The following is an 18068-nucleotide window of genomic DNA, read 5'->3' as shown; positions in this document are numbered from 1 at the left end:
GGAAGTTAACGCCCGTGTTGTACACCTAGCTACGCAAGTGAAAGACAGACTAAAGACGAGGTATGGGAAAAAAATGGAATGGATAAGAAAGCACCAGGATACTCGTTCTAGAACGCAGATAAACCATACTATTATATGCTGGGATAATATCACACTTCCCACATACGTGAAAGAAGCATGTAAATATGGCCCTAAATACGCCCCGAAACCTAAACTCACACTCGGAAAAATCATGCCGGAAATCGAGCAGGCAATAGAGGGACTCAGCGAGATCAAGAAAGAAACGTTTAGATGGGAAGTCGCGTTCAAAATCAAGCATGCAAATAGTAAAAAAGACAGCGACCCCATCTGGTACTATATCAGGAAAACTAAAGAATGGCTGAAAGCTAATAATATTGTGCTCACAAGGGCAGATAAGTCAAAGGACTTAGTGGTCATGAATAGAAGTACTTATGACAACCTCTTGCTAAAATACATAAAAGACACGCAATGCAATAGAGAAACTACAAGCAAGGATTAAAAAATTTGCCATCACACCGCTGGCTAAAGAACTGGGTCTGACAAAAGTCGTAGTCCACTCTCCCTCGATACCTAGGCTATTTGGGTTCGCCAAAACTCATAAAAAAGATAAGGCATTAAGGCCGGTGGTAGATAAAGGATGCGCACCCACAATCTTACTAGAAAGGTTGGTTAACGGCTTCGTTAATAAATATTTACCCCAGAGCCCTTACAGCATAAAACAACCCCTAGACCTTCTACAGAAAATGGCTAACATGAACCCGCAAGAAATTAAATATATGACCGTATTAGACTTCAAGGCTCTGTATCCCTCTGTCAAGCTGGAACCATGCTTCTGTCATCTAAGGGATTTCCTGTTAACCGTGATCAAGTCCCCAGAAAAGAAGAGAAAACAAATACTAGAGATGGCGCACCTAACCACATTCTCATCCATCTTTAGCTTTAATGGCATCGCTTACACGCAACAGAAGGGTGTAGCCATGGGTAGCCCCCTGGCAGGTACTTTATGCGAGATGGTCCTAAGAACTCTGGAGAATGCACTCCTGCCAAAATATGCAACGCAAATCCTAACATATGCAAGGTACGTCGATGATGTGGTTGTTTTCTGGAATGTCAAACCCAACTTACACCAATTCATAACGGACATCAACGATAACAAATTCGGCCTCGAGATCGAACTCGAGCAAGAAAATGATAAGCTTATACACTTTCTAGATTTATCTATACAGCTCGACAGCCAAGGAGCTTTCCGTACTAAGGTATACAGAAAGCCTACTTACAACCCAATCTTTATCCCATGGAACTCGCACGACCCGCCGACGTACAAACTCGCAGCATTCCGAGCGCTCGCGGCACGAGCACACACACACTGTAGTAGTACCCAAGACAAAAACGAAGAGATGAACTACATCATTAAGCTAGCTCAGAAGAACGGGATCAGTCCTAAAGCTGTCACTAGCGAGATTACGACACGCAATAAGGAGCGAAACCTCCTAAATACAGAGGAGTTTACATTGATGGAATACAGAGCGGAACTGGGCAGCATCTATAGACGTATAGGAACTGCCACAAACAAAAGAATAATATATAAACGGAATCCCACTATATACCAGCTGCTAAGAGCGGATAAAGACGCCATGGACACTAACTCCCTTCCGGGGGTTTACAGGATCCCTATTACGGACACACGGAGGCAAAATAAGCTATTTTACATCGGAGCCACCAGAAGATCACTCAAGGAAAGGCTGGCGGAACATCAGAGAAATATAAGAAGCGAACAACCATGCACAGCGTTGGCGACTTACGTCCTGGCAGATCCCCAAGAAGTCCAAGCTGAATGGGCCCAAGCAAGATTAGTACAAACAGTTCGCAACGTAAAGCACCTCCGTTATACAGAAGCTTGGCATATCTGCAAAGCAAGCCAAAAAGGACAATCTATCAACTTCAGAGAGGCTAGTAAAATATTTGCAGCCTGGCGCTCAGGCGACATGTAAACCTCAGAAAAGCGGATATGCGGAAACCTACACAAGGACAGAAACCGTAGTTTTTTGTCTCTGCACAGCTCCTCTCCTTCCCTATGTTCTGTGCGCCGTTCGGCTTGCACCATAGTTTATGTTTGTATTTTATTTTTAATGTCTCCAAGGAGCATATTACTTTTTATTGTCTGTTATTTATTTTTATTTTATTCTCATGTAATGTGTTATTTAATACGCATCGATGTAGAGATGGCGCACGCAATTCCCTTTAGAATATTTTTAAAAACGTTCCGAAGTTTGTTCGTTTTTGCAGATTTTCGTTGTATTCGAATTTTTTTTGGATATTTCCTGAAGAAGGTCGTTAAACACGACCGAAAACGTTCGTTTGTACCGAATAAACACGGCTGCAAATTTATAAGGTGTCATGAGTGTAGTGTTTTTATTAATAAATAGGTGCATTTGCATTTTCTCTGTTGTACTTTATTACATATCTTCGACAATATAATGAGAAAACGATAGCTTATCTTCTGATGCATTTATACAACTATATAAAGGCAAACTTTCTTTCTTTCTTTTTAAAAATAATTCATTAGCTTTAACAGTAAATAAAGTACGCTATACAATTTTACAGTGAGAAATATTACTTGGGGTGAAATAGTTTCTTATTTTTGACATAGGAAAATACATTTCTTATGACATTCACATTAACTCTACGAATTTTAATTTATAAGCATATTCTGTACAATGTGAATGAAGATTTATTGATGGCCTGCTGACAACTGTCTTTTGTTTATATAGGTATTTTTTTGTTGGCACGATTTTGTACACCCACTTTGAAGCTAATTAATTTTCTAAAAGTTTTTCTTTCGGTAATTATTATACATTCGTGACATTATATGCAAATTAAAGATTCGTGAAGGATAATTCTAGAATAAATCACATTTGCAAGTAGCCTACATAACATGCACTGAACGAATATCGTCTGTCAATACAACTCGTCGATGCAAAAGAAAATGGAAGTCTGAGCCCTTCTGCGTGCTTTGAATCTCTTTCTAAAGCCTTAATAATAAACATTTAAATGCTTTATCTGAAAAATTTTATACTTCCAAATATTATAGAAGCTTTTCAAAAAAAACAAACAAAAACCCGAATTATTAATTCGTATAATTGACTTAAAATACTTTTCTACAAAATTTAATAATTAAAACGTCCATCATTCAAACAATGTTTTTTCTGGCTATTGTTAAACAGCACTTCTAACAAACGATAAAAATCTATAATGTACAGTATTGTAACAGAAGTTTTAGAATTGTATTGTAACAGAATTTCATCCCGAGAGCACGCATCAATGTATTTGGCGTGGGACCCGGAGACGAAATCTGAAGACAACATTATCAACAAGAAGATTCGACACTAGAGTTCCCGAGTACACGGCGGTGTATTGGCGTGGGACCCGGGGACGAAATCTGAAGACAACATTATCAACGGGAAGATTACAGGCTCGGTGTAGAAGCTTTAACGATCGGATAAGTTCGCGGTTTCACTACAACACATCCTTACATACACTCCTCACGATAACATTCACAATTGAAGCATTATCTCATTTTTTCACCGCACTCATTCATTTACGTATCACGCTTCGTCGCTGTACACAACACCGTCACATAACACCTACACTGCTTCCCAAAATCCAACCCCTAGGTCCTCGTCCTGGGAAGTGGAAATGTCACTCGATGATTTCGAGTTGCAGCTAAAGGGGCTCTGGTACACTAAATATTCACACTCGCGTTTTCATAAGTCCTTTTTGTAAAATTTTCTGACAACTGATATAGGGAATATTTTATAGAACTGCTGAAACTTAATATAGATACTTTTTAATTATACATTAAAAATCATTGATATTTTATTTTAGCTGTCTGACAAAGACAGGAAATTTGTACTTATCAATTAATTGACATCTAATAATTAATAATTTATCTCATTTTATCTAAATATTTTTATTTACTGACGTAACCGATACCGATATAAGAAGTCTATCGCAATTTTCACGGTATACAGTTATCCGTACGTTCTACAAACCCATCTTTTTTATTTATATATTTATTTTCCATGCTTCTGCTTAAAATTCTTTTGCCACGACGGGTACTCTGCTGTAAAATGAACTGGTGAGTAAGGCCATCCTGTATAGACTATATATATATAAATAATTAAAAAAAGCCAATAAAGGAGTTATAAAACCTGTTTAGCCGTGAGACAGTCTACCGTTATTCGGATTAAAGAGACTACCACTTGATAGACTTTTATAGTTTAGTTACTAAAAGGCTCTTTTCAGAGCCATTTTTTAATGTTGAGGAGTAACCAAATCAAATTTTTAACGAATTTTTTAAATTATACACAGTAAATATAAGAAATATTTATTTAAAATTTTATATTTTGTAGTCGGTTTTAGATAATTTTAGAAATTCGTTTGTTAGAATTTCGAACGCTGAAATTTGAATTTAAGAATTTTAAAATGTTCAAGATCACCGTTTTTCGTGAAATATGCAAACAGTTTAGATTAAACTGGAAGAAAAGAATCGACCCGAAGCCGCAACTCCCGCTTATCGTGCGGACGTGCTATCCGGACTTCCGTTCCGATTTCCTCTTCCAGTATATATAAGCTTAAGATATTACCATCGTCGGTTATTACGTTTCCGACTGGGGACTCATTCAGCGTCCTCGTCCTGTAAAAATCCACTCGATGCACTCAGTCGGCCATCTCATACCCGGAGCATATGTATGGGCTTCAATATCAGAAAACTGACATGATATGACATTTTCTTGTTGACTTTCGAAATGTAAGGATCGGAATTGATATGAAATGAACACTTATTTATTGTAACATTGTCACAATGCCAGGCTGCAATTTTTAAGCATATTTTTAATAATTTTTTAAATTTAAAATATATGCTTTCCACCTCAAATTAGCAGTGTCTCTTTCCTGTACATTTACTTTTCCGTTAGCAATGGAGTCGTGCCGGTCATCTATTTAACTCCTTTTAGGGGGAAATTTTTGAATTGAAATCATGTGACTTCCGTTCTGGACCAAAAGTTTGTATATAGTTAATCGGAGTCTCCTGCCCCTAAGCTTTCCACCCATATCTTGTCTTGTCTTTCATCTATCTAATTCTGTTCTCGAGATTAAGGAAAGACAGACGAACAGACGGACGACAGTGGGACTTTATAGATCTACAGTTTTTTCAAATTGTAGCCCAATCACTTTATTTTCATGCAGATAAAAATCGTGTTGGGTAGTGTAATTGAAAATATAATGATTTATTTAATATTAAATAAATATATATTTTGAAAATAAATTGTTTATAATAAAGCATATAAAAGCAAATGTAAAATACTGTATAAAAAATAAATTTAGGCTAATTAATCTAGAAAATGATTAAAAATTTAAAAAAATCTTTAAAAAATTTTTGTTATTAATTTTTGATTAATATTCTAATAAATTGAAAATCGAATTATTATAATGATAACTATAAAGTTTAAATTTTATTGCTATAGTTTAACGGTGTGTAAATTGCAGTGTTTATAACTGTATGGGAATATTAATGTGAAGTCATTGTTTTTTTAATGATTTCTATTGGAGAAGAGGAGGTCACGTGATGTAAAGCGGAACTGGATGATCACATGACGAAAGGACAAGTGACGCCAGAAGTGCGAGGAGGAAGATCGTTGGCTCGACTGGTCGAGGTGAGTGACTAGCAAACGTAACTTCCGCATTTGTTGTGGCAATGCCCTTTTAGATAAACATGCAGTTAGTTTTGTCACTCGAATCATTTTATTAATAATTCATTATTTGATATAATAATAAAAGATAATTGCCACACCGTAACATTTATATTTATTCATTTTAAAATACGAATTTTATTTGTTATTGTTTGATTGATCCGGATATCAAGAAAATATAATGCATGGTGTCGAAAGTGATCGTAAGATGATGTTCAAGAAGTAATCGATCGTTATTCATATGTAATTCAGTCGATATGATGAAGTACAACTTTATGGATTCGATTAATTCTTTACCTTAAGCCAGATTAAATCTGCGGTAATGAGAGCCCACTTTAAAATTCAACATAATAGTATAAGTTAAACAATGTTGTTCGATTCGGTTAGCTTTTTTTGGTAATTTGTAATTTTTATAAGTCTTTTAGTTATTAAGAAGAGAGATATTCACATAAAATATAATAGCTTAGGCTACTGAATTCGATACAGAAAAAGCTTGATGTGTTATATCATTTATCCGAAATAAATTATAAATGAATGGATTTTCAATTAAATAACTTAAAAATCCTTTCATTTATATAATTATTATGATGAATTAGGAATAGGTCTAATAATTACTTCATAATTATTCACTTAATAAATTACATTGCAGATTGACCTTTTTAAAAATGTTTTAGGATTGTAAAAACTGACCTGAAGGAAATTTATATTTTATAAATTATATATAATAAATGGCTTTTGTACATTTGATCTTAAGGTTTCATAACATATGATAATTTTCAATTCAAGATCAACACAATTCTTATCTTGTTATTTTTATATTCATACTAGAATAGTTAAGTGTGTATCTAAATAAGAAATAAAAAATGGTAAAGTTTGATTATGATTTCTTCTAGAGACAAGAAATTTAAGAGCTCTTCAATTCTGATTGTGTATTCAAGAAACCTGAAAGCAAAATTAATATATAAGAATATTTTCATATATTATTTTTTCATAATTTTTCAGAATATATAATGTAATTTTGAAAAATACTTTTGTCATATTTAACTTTTTAATATATTTTTCATGTATGTGGAAATTTTGGATCATGAATGGTTGTTAGAGCTTTTTACAGTGACAGAGTGTTTTCATTTCAAAAACATGTTTACAGGTTAGGTTAGTTAACCAACAATAGTTTGAAACTGATTCTGTTTGTAACTTATTTATGATATTAACAGATATAGAAATATTAAGTAATTTTTATATAAACATAAAGCTAGATGCTTTCTTGGATATCAAGATGTAAAAAGAAATTTCAGTTAAATTTACTTTTATTCCACTTTATTTAGCTCATCTATGCTTGAGGAAGTTTGAGAAATAAATTTTCTTAAATCTTTATGTATTTTCCATGATTTGAACAAATACTTTTGGAAATTATCTATTTTAAATTAATTAAATCACTACCAAATTTTTAGATTTACTAAAGAAAATCAAGGATTGAATGGATAATGATTTATTTATTAAGCATGAAAGATATTTGTAATATATAATAAGAAAAAATTAGATTATTCAACATATTTATTTTTTTAAACTGACTAAATGATATAAAAAAACTAGGATGTTTTACATCTGTAACAAACTTGTATGGCAATAATTTGACCCAGGTGAAAAAAATAAAAATAAAAATAGTGTTTGCTATTATTTTGGAAGGCTAAAAATAATAACAATGCTGTTTATTTTTATTTACAAAAATATTTAATGAAATATTAATTCATTTAATAAATAATAGAATAAATAAATAATTTCATTTTCTAAAAATATAATTCAGAACAAAGTTCATTTTTTGTCCCTGAAAATTTTGTTTTGTATCAGTTTTTATGTGCCTGGACAACACCCTTTTTATACCACTAAACTATGTAATTCGTAATCAGATTTTATTCATAAAATATTAAAGTATAAATTATTATATTTGTACATTTAAATGATTTATAAAGAGAGATATTTAAAAATCAATTTACTCATTTCTAAAAAATTGATAAAATTTTTTTAAATAAATATTTTCTAAAATTTAATTTATTTGTTATATGTTAATTGCTTTATAAAATAAACAGTTTTAAAAATATCGAAAAGATCATGATATTTGACATTTGATAATTGCATATATGACTGAAATGAAAATATAATTTTTGATATTTTTGTTATATATTTGAAAATAGCTCAATCTTTTATCTCAAAACAAAATTTCAAGTAAGAGGGTAGTAGATTGGTTTAAAGGTGGTTGAAAAATGGATTGGGTCAGTTGTTAAGTTATATATATAAAATAAATAAATATATATTTATTTATTTTTACTTTAAACTTATAGAGCTAGTGGAAGGAACGGCGAAACTAGATTGAGGCGCCTCTAGCGGCGACGCCGGGTAACAGAATCGGGGCTACAAAGGCAGCACCAGTGTTGTTTCACCTAGTACTTTTGTACTAATCTAATACCTTTTTACTTGTTCCAGTACCAAGATACCAACACCATTTTCCTAGTACTATTTATGAAATCCTAATATCTTTCCTTTCAATTTAGTACCTTTCAAAACATTCGTTTTAATTCTATATTTCTATATTTTTCTACTTTACTTTGGCAGTAAATAGATGTTTTTATTGCTTCCTCATTCAAGTGCAGCAGTTGAACGTATTTTTTTGCAATTAAATTTAATAAAAATTAAACTACAAAATCGAGTTCTTAAAAGCAACAATGATAAAATGTTACACTTGGAAACCATCATCTGCTTCAACCATACAAAAACATTCTAGTGAGGAAGATTCTGATGATGACGATCTTACCAGTGATTTTTCAATGTGATAATTTTAAAGTTCAGTACTTCATGTTCATTACTTTTGTTTCATCATTTTGTTCATTTGATTGTTGTTGAGGAATAATAGCATTCTCGCAACATATGAATTTATCCTGTATGAATTTTGTATGTTACATGTAAAACTATTTATATTTTAATAAATAGAAATTTGATAAATTCTAAATTTATATATTATTTATAAGTATATATTTAATAATATATAATATATACATACATTCTGCAGTTTAAGGTCAAAGTAATGCCTGCATTAGTCAATACAGTCACTTCTCGACTTACGACGGGGTTCGGTTCCGCAACTTCGGACGTAAGTCGAAATGGTCTAAGTCAAGAAGTGACTGTACTTCAACAAAACAGTTAGCCATCTTACACAAGCACACGCAAAGGGTAACTAACTACACAACAAAACTAAAGATGACGCAATCAATCGCCAAAAGCGTGCAAGATATATATGTATATGATATATATTCCACAAAACCTATAAAAAATTGATACATTTTAAAAATTTTTTAATGAAATTTTTCGTCATAAGTGCGAATGGTCGTAACTCGAGAAGTGACTGTAGATCATTGGGACTGAGCAGTATTAATATTCTTATATTTATTATACTCTTAATTTTGTACAATTTAAAGGGTGGTGTGGAAGAAGTAAACTATATATCTATTTCATGGTAAATAATGAAATTTGTAACTAACCATATATATAAAGGAACTTCAATAAGGACCATAGCAATAGCTAATAGTATTGTATTAACAGGGAAATTCTTATCCTCATTTCCTCAAAATACTAATTTTGCTTCTTACTCCTTTCTTCCACAGATCTCGTAAATTCAAATATCACATCATATGCCAATTAATATCTGTCAGATTAACAAAATAACATAAAAAAAGAAAATTACTAAACTTTACATTAGAGAACTAAATTTAAAATAGAGCCAACTAAGGTTAACAGGAGATTGGAGATTGGTTAGAATGCAACACATCATTATGTAATTAACCTCAGGAATTAAATTGCAGTCAGCCATTTCTCTTTCGTCCCGGGGTAGGCCTATTATTCATGCGGGAACGAATAAAACTTTGTACCTGGCAGCGCAGTAATATAGGTAACACTACAACCGACCACACAACAGTTATTTTCTGAAGTTCTGTGTGGCAGAAAGCTGTTTTTCATTATCACAGGCAGAAAACAAGCACCACGTCTCAGTACGTATCTAACCCAAAGACGCTCGTGTTTTCCCGAAAAAGTTTCCTTTGCCTGTGTACAGGTGGCGCTCAACGCAGTTCCACTAGCTCTATACTAGTTTCATTTTAAAAGCCATAAGATGGAAAATACCAAAAGATCTTTATAAAAAAAAACCTATGAAAATAATTGTGAAAGCCTTACTGTCCTTAATTCGAATATTATTGTTAATTGTCTACTTGGACTTTACTTATTAATAGGACTTTATATTGGTGTTTAAAGATTGGCATAGTAATGATAGTTAGTTCAGGAAAAAACAAAATTTCTTTATTATATCACCTGTAGTAATAATTTCTGTACACATATTATACGTGTTTCGGGCCAGCATGCCCCTCATCAGCAGTATTACTACCAAATAAGTAAATACATATTCGAATCCCGAGTACAACTGGATGATATTTCTCGCTTTACATTTATTTAACATTTCAATCAAGGTTTCATTTGCCACCATTCAACAGCAGTATGATAAGAAGAGTCCTCTTCTTATCATACTGCTGTTACAAATACATTGTATATCTCATTGAAAAAATGAGTAGGTTGTGTTATATCTCATAGTATTACTTTTAACAATAGGTTTCAATGCTTTTAAACACATTATACGATTATTAAAATGTAATTTAGTCGGAAAAATGAACAAAGTAGATAAAAATAAAATTATCATTATTAGAACAATCATCTCACTTTGTACTTGAATTACTATAGTTGATATATAATTGTCTTTATTGTGGTTTATTTTTTTTATTGTATCATTTGATGATATAACAATAAGAATTTCTCCTACTCATTTTGTTTTATAGTTATGTACTTTAATATAAATTACAAATTTATTTTTCAGTATCTACATGTCGACAATCTAACTGAATTTAACGAATTGCAATCAGTTTTATATTTAATGGGAATAGGATAAATTTAAATATATAAAATCAGTTACAGTATTTAATATATTTTGTTAAAAAATGAATTTCAAAATTTTTAAATTGTTACTTATGTTTCTATTTTGATTAGCTGAAACTGTTGTAATTTAGATGAATTACTTAATGCACCTGTAATGGTGGGAATTTTTAAAAAAAGAGTGCTAATGTTTTTGACCCAGTTAACAGGCCAAACTCAGGTGTGGACAGTCAAAAGATGAGTGCTAGTATTGAAAGGAAGGATGAAGTCTCTGATAAAGTAGACAAGCAAGAGAGGTGGACTATAATGGTGGCAATTGATGTGAAAGAGTGAGGAGATATTGGTAAGCAGGGGGAATGGAGTCTTTGTCTCTGCTGTTTATGCACAACTATCCATGCCTGAGGATGGCATGGTAAGTGGGTTGAAAATGTTAATGTTTTTTTTTTTTTAATTCCCATTTTCAATGGTGCATTAAGTTATTCAGCTTAGCTGAAACTTTTGAAGAATGTTGCACTCCATTCCAAATATCCTATTATACTTGAGAAAACAGTCTAATTACAGTAGAGCGTCGTTTATTCGAAAGCCGATCAACTGAAACGTTGGTTAACCGAAAGCGTTCCAGTCGGACTGTGTCATGCTGAATCAAACATTTTTGATACTAGATTAACTTCCAAAATATAATTTTTTTGTTTTTATATTTTTCAATATATTTATTTTGTTTGTACAAAATAAAGAAATAATTTTTAATGATACAATAGCCACAATGATTATTTTAAAAATTTACATTAGGTTTAACATTGAAAATTCAATGCATAGCGATACGCAACGGAGAAAAATTTCAACATGGGATAGGTTAATATATTTTTTCGTACATAATCTGTTATCCAAAAAATAAGTTATCCAAACAACCCCAGTCCCCAATTGATTCGGATAAACAATGCTTTACTGTAATAGTATTACCATATGACCAACATATTTTTAAAATACATACCACTACTTTAATATATACATTATTGCTAGAATAATAAACAAATAAATTTTGTTTGAAATATTTTACATTTGATATGTTTTTCCATGAGATCACTTTGTGTAAAGAAGTTTCTGTACTTCCAATTAAAATATAATATATTGGTTATATTTTCCAAGTATATGTTTTTTTTGTTTGTAGAACAAATGAAATTGTTATCAAATGATAAAAATAACTAAATTAAAAATGAAATCTGCTTTTAAGCTATTGATTTAATTTTTCATGTATTTACTTAAAGACATGTTTATGGATTTGAAAATATTTGGAATTGTAATTTTATAAATTGTATTTTGATAAAGAAGAGTTTATTATTAGTTAAATTGTGTAATCTGTTTATTTAATATATGGAATTATTGTATTAAATAAAACAATTGTAATTGTAATATTAATATTTTTAAAATATTGTGTATAAAATTTGTCTTTTGTAGGGTTTTATTAACTAATTTAATTGTATGACATAGAAATACAAATAACATGTTTGGAGCAGAGTTTACAAAATTACAATTGTTAACATTTTTTGGGTCTACATTTCCATCTTCAAGAAAAAATATAGAGATTATTTTGTACATTCTCCTGAAGATGGAAATTATGGTCAAAAATTTATATTTTATAATAAGTAGCATTATATGGAAAATTCTTAAATGAGAAATAAATTTTAAATTTTTTTTGTTCTTTGAAATTTTTGTTTTATTCTTACAAACTTCAGAAAATTATAGGACTTATACATATTTAACAGAATATTATGTTAATATGTTGTAATAGAATAGATAAATTTGAATAAACAATTTATATAAGGTGATTGAAAATTTGTGCACATCACAATATTATTTTGTGTAAATTGTGTCAAGTTATTTTTTATTATGTCTCCTGCCACAAGATGACACCTATAGTGACAGCTGACTATTAACTCTAAAGTTCTGAAACTTTCTTCTTTTTATGTACTTGGAGACGAAATTGTTTTTACTCCTCAGACTAAGGGGAATGTGTATAGCAAAATTAATCAAACAACTTTCTCTTCAACTGATAATCTCTTGAACAGATTAAGTTAGTTTTGGCCAATTTCATATTTAAAGACTTAATATAAACTAACTTTCGTGTGAAAGTTGTAAAATTTGATGCGGTATAGCTTTGTTCATTGAGGAAGTAAAATAGTTTTTTCCAGGAACAATGGATTTTTATTGTTGAGCATTATTTCACCAGTTACTTTTATGTACAGTAATACCTTGACTTACGCTATCCCAACTTACGCGAACCCGGAGTTACGCGATTTTCAAATCTCGTCGATTCGTCTTTCGTTTGAGCACCACGCAACTCTTGATTACTCACTCTCCCCCACACTATTGTTCAGCTTACATGTTCGGACATGTCGCGCAGAATCGACGCATAGCTACAATTTATTTTGTGTTATTTATTTCTGTGTGTTATATCTACGGAGACTTGAGAGACTCTACTATGTCATCCAAACGAAGTAGAACTGATTCTTCTGCATCAAACAAGAAAAGAAAAACTTTATCTTTGGAACGTAAAGTTAACATTATGAAAGACTTCGATACAAAAATGAAAATTTATAAATTGGCAAAGAAGTTTGATCTACCGGAATCGACGGTCAGAACAATTATAAAAGGTAAAGAAAAAATTCTCGAAGCTGTGAAAACTTGACAGAAGGCCTCAGTTCAATTGAAAAGGGGTTACAAATTTTAGAAAATAGACTCCAACGAAGAGCGCATTTCTTCTACAAAACGAGAAATAAAAAAATTATTAGCATGCTACGAGGAAATTTTGTGGGAGAAAAAAAAAATCTTTCAGCCGTCAGACGAATTTGTTCGATTTTATGAAGTCTTCTACATCAAAATAACTTTGGTTTACGATTTTAATAATATAATTTGTTATACATATGTATTATCTAAGATTTTATTAAACATTTTTTTCTAAATTATTGTTTTCTTTAGTCTCCGGCCCCAATTAAAAATAATTTGTATGTATTTATATGCAAAATTATACCCCGACTTACACAAATTTGACTTATGCGGTTATCGCTCGGTCCCACCTATTGCGTAAGTTCGGGGTATTACTGTACACGTTTCAGATGAGTTTCACCAGAAATATCTGGATTCTGCAGTTACTGCAACAATTTTTTGGCAACTATCTTAGTTCTAAAGGATTATGGTCCCACAACTGCCAGATTTGCTCACCCCAGATTTTTTCCTTGAGGTATCAAAGGTACTTGTATAAAAATAATCCACACACACTATAGAGGAACATTATAACAGTAATTGCCTGTATCAGTTTTCAGGTGCTTTACAAGTTGGCATCAAACATGGTAAAAAGAGCTTGTGTCTGCACTCATGAGCAAGGAGACCATGTGATATGGTTTTGTTTTTCTTAACTTTGTTTTTACTATCTATGATATTTTTGTAGCCTGCTTTAATGTAAAATTATTGTAGGACTTGTAGTGATGGGCTTGGCATTTGTTCATTTAGTGCAACATAGATGACTTTCATGTTAATATTTAACTCGATATCATTTTGTTAGTATGGACACACTGTGGTGTATGTGTTTTTAGTTTGTTTTTTATCTATTTATTATTTTTTATTAAATTTGTCCATTATGAGTTATTTGAACATTTTTGAACAACAGCATTCCTTTGGATTTAAGTTTAAATCTGATGAAGAGCTATAAACTAGCTTCAAAATGTTAGTTTAGCACATAGTGTGTTCTGGATATTAACAGGTTATATTACTCATTATTGAAGGTAATTGAAAATGTTTAGGCTGTTCATTTATTGAAAGCATATTGCTAGTACATGGTGATCATTAAAGTTTCAAAATTCTGAATTTAAAAATTGAAAAATTATTATTATACAAGTACATATATACTGTGGTTGTTACTTAAAATTTGATATTAAAGAAATGTGTATCAAAGTTTTAAGTAACTGTAGTACATATGTATGATGCAAATAAAAATTTTTAATTTTTAAATTTGAAGTTTGGGCTTTGTGATCACCTTGTATATATGTTATGTCCAAAGCCCAAAGTTCAGCCAGTTCCCGAATTGGCTGGCCATTTCGTACTTTGGCTGAGAGGTGTGGCCAAGATCTGATGTACTTGAAATGACCAGTGTATATATGCTACTTTGGCCTGCCATTTTACAAAGGGGCAGGTAATCCCTGGCCAAAATTCAATGTGCTGATGCAAGACTGTCTAGTAGTTGGCACATCTTTTGCTTCCAGTGTGATGATATTCTTAAACAACTATGAGATCGTCAAACCACGTGTAATGGCAGGATATCTGAGCAATTCCGAAGCATATGTGGGAGTGTCGATGACAGAGAGAATTCTTTCCAGTTACAAAACAATTTTCCTGATTTATTGTATAAATTAATTTTACAAAAACAGTATCTTCTATCTGAGAACAGGATGATGTGATGGCTTGGTCAGTTGGATGACTGGATGACCCCAGGGCACAGTCGTGTAATAGTTTGTGTTGAGAGATATGTGTTGTTTAAATGTTGGAGAAACGAATTCTAATGAATTATTAGAATTTTTGAATATTTGAGAGGTTTTTCATCAAAATACACAAATTGCCAACAAAATATGAGTTATAAGGTGTTTACTTCGCACACAAACTGCATTAATTTAAGATTAAACAAGAAAGAGTTTAATTAAAGGACCGACTCAGATAATACCGAAATTACTAACAGCACTACCATAGTCACGACTCTTTTTCCAAAAGTAACAACTTCTTCCAATCCCATACTTCCGGAGAAAGGGGCTGCTGAGAAAGATCATTCTAGCATGACTATTTTCTTTGTATTAAGTGTCTTGGCTTTGTGTATTTTATTAATTCACCTCTTAGTTCAGACAAGTTTCCAATATTTACCAGAAAGTGTTGCTGTTGTTTTCTTAGGTGCTCTTATTGGCTTAATTTTATAGCTTATTTCTAGTCAGAATTTAGGAAATTGGCAGAAAGAGGAAGCATTTAATCTTACAATATTTTTTCTGGTACTTCTACCTCCAATTAGTTATGAATCAGGATATAATTTGCACAAGGGGAATTTTTTTTAAAACATTGGCTCAATTATGGTATTTGCCATTTTTGGAATGGCCATTTTGGCACTTATAGTCGGAGGAGGAGTATTTGTATTAGGTTTGGCTGATGTTGCATACCAACTGAATTTTACAGAAAGCTTTGCATTTGGGTCGCTCATATCGGCAGTTGATCCTGTTGCCACGCTTGCCATTTTTCATACAAGTACTTGCTGGAGTAATTTAAAATGTGGGATTTTTTATTTTTAATTTTAAGTTTTGTGTTATTCTATGTTTAAATAATTTTGTAATTTAAATTCCTTATACCTCTAGTCCAGGGATGTCCAACCTGCAGCCCACTTAATATTCTTATGTGGCCCACTGCACCCTAAATTTTTTATGCACATTTTCATTTATTTTGGTAAAGTATGTTGTAAAAATTATTCTTGTTTCATTACTTTGATGTCGTAATGATGTAATCGGTGCTGGAAAACTGTACTCCACCACATGCAAGACATGCTGTTGTGAACAATTCTTTTCGTGCATGAAAAACATCAAAACTGCTGAAAGAAATAGGTTGCATGATTCCCATTTAACTAACATTTTTAGAATTAAGACTAGTACCATAAAAACAGATATTGACAATATTATAAAAGGAAGACAATGTCAAAAATTGCATTGAATTTATTTTTATTTTGTGTGAGTATAATTTTTTTTTACTGTCAATAATACAGTATTTTATGTAATTATATATATTTGTTATTAAAATTTGATAGTTATGTTTTGAACTTTTTACAAGCATATATTTATATAAAGTACCTTTGTGGTCCTCTGAATATATGTAAATTTCTAATTTGGCCCATTAGGAAAAAAGGTTGGACAACCCTGCTCTAATCAAATCAATTGGTAACTAATTATTAATGTAGCCTAAAATAACCTGATAATTTGACAGATTGGTTTTAATCAATTAAAAAATCAGATTTTGAGTTATGCTGTAAATTCCTTATATGTTTTAGAACTCTATGATTTTATATTAGACTCTTAATTTCAAAAATGGAATTTGTTGTATTCTTTTTTCTGTTTTTACCTAAAGGAGATAGTTATATATTATTATCAAAAGCACTTGTAATTATATTTGTTTTTCAAATTTATTTGTTTACTAAAATATTCTTTATTTCTATTATAACATTGCTAGATGCTTTTGAAAGATGGCATAGAAAGTTGTATAGCTTCAGTTTCATCATTGGGTTGCAATTTTTAGATTGCAGACCTATACATTCACAGTCCATCTATTCTGTCCTTCATTAAGAACAAGGTTAGATAGATGAAAATTGAGACCAGATATGGAAAGCTTGGGTCGGAGGTCCAAATTAACTATATATGAACTTTTGGTCTAGACCAGAAGTTATATGATTTGTTTAAATTAAAAGATTATTAAAAATTGCAGCCCCAATGTCCCAATAATATACATTTGATTTTTATGTAAATATTCTAAATATAGTGGCAATTTTGATTAATTTAGGCAACAAAGTAGTAGCTAGCAAAGTTGGAAAAACTAACTTGATATTTTTTCAAATTCAAATTTGACAATTAGAGAAACCAACTCTATCAAGTTAAAGTCTGTCAACTCTATCAATAATTGAAAAATTCAACAGTTGTCTTTTTTTTTATCTTTGATAATTTGCCAATATAATTTACATTTATAGGAAAAACTAAACATAACTGAAAAAATTATCCAATACACAATGATTCATTTCGGACTGAACACTTACTTTATTCAATACCTAATGATTTCTGGATTACATCAGGCAATAATAATGCTAATAATTATGAAGTAATTAGGCCTAGAAGTAGGTGTTAGGTTCCATCTCTTGATAAATTTAATAAATATAAATAAATTAATTTAGAAGTTTCTGGAAGAAAAGAATTGGTCTGAAGTGGAATTTGAACGTGCAACTCCCATTTGCCTTGTGAGCACATTGCCAGTTACGCTACCCAAACCTCTGTCAGATTGTTGCCTCCAGAACTATTAATTTAGATAAAACCATACTGGTTACTCAGTTCTGGAGGTGAACATCTGACAGCAGTCTGGACAGTATAACTGACAATGCATTTGCATAGCAAGTGAGAGTTGCAGGTTCAAATCCTGCTTCAGATTGATTTTTTTTTTTCCAGAACCTTCTAAATTAATTTTAATTATAATTATTAAATTTATCAAGAAATGGCATCTAATGCTTACCTCTAGACCAAATTATTTAATAATTAGTAATATTATCAT

The 18068-nt window shown here is 31.2% G+C and overlaps 2 protein-coding genes across 4 annotated transcripts in view; both read left to right on the top strand.

Annotated features, from left to right (window-relative positions):
- Positions 1-232: 232 nt before the first annotated feature.
- Positions 233-2012, top strand: LOC136979071 (uncharacterized). The gene is made up of 2 exons (XM_067274972.1): positions 233-446; positions 499-2012. Exons 1-2 carry the CDS (start codon positions 233-235, stop codon positions 2010-2012), a joined length of 1728 nt encoding a protein of 575 aa, XP_067131073.1.
- Positions 2013-5671: 3659 nt separating this feature from the next.
- LOC136979078 (serine-rich adhesin for platelets-like) overlaps positions 5672-18068 on the top strand; it is a 94486-nt gene continuing 82089 nt past the window's right edge. For 2 of the 3 annotated variants that reach the window (XM_067274987.1, XM_067274985.1), the window contains exon 1: positions 5672-5735. The gene's annotated coding sequence lies outside the window, so the exon portion shown is untranslated. Of the gene's footprint in view, positions 5736-5774; positions 5874-18068 lie in introns of those variants that run through there. The other variant, XM_067274986.1, reaches the window with a different exon arrangement.

This window comes from Centruroides vittatus, unplaced genomic scaffold, assembly GCF_030686945.1.
Source record: "Centruroides vittatus isolate TY-2023 unplaced genomic scaffold, ASM3068694v2 contig_577, whole genome shotgun sequence".
Taxonomy (NCBI): domain Eukaryota; kingdom Metazoa; phylum Arthropoda; class Arachnida; order Scorpiones; family Buthidae; genus Centruroides; species Centruroides vittatus.
Note: the sequence above shows the minus strand (reverse complement) of the source record. Positions and strands in the feature narration are given on the sequence as shown.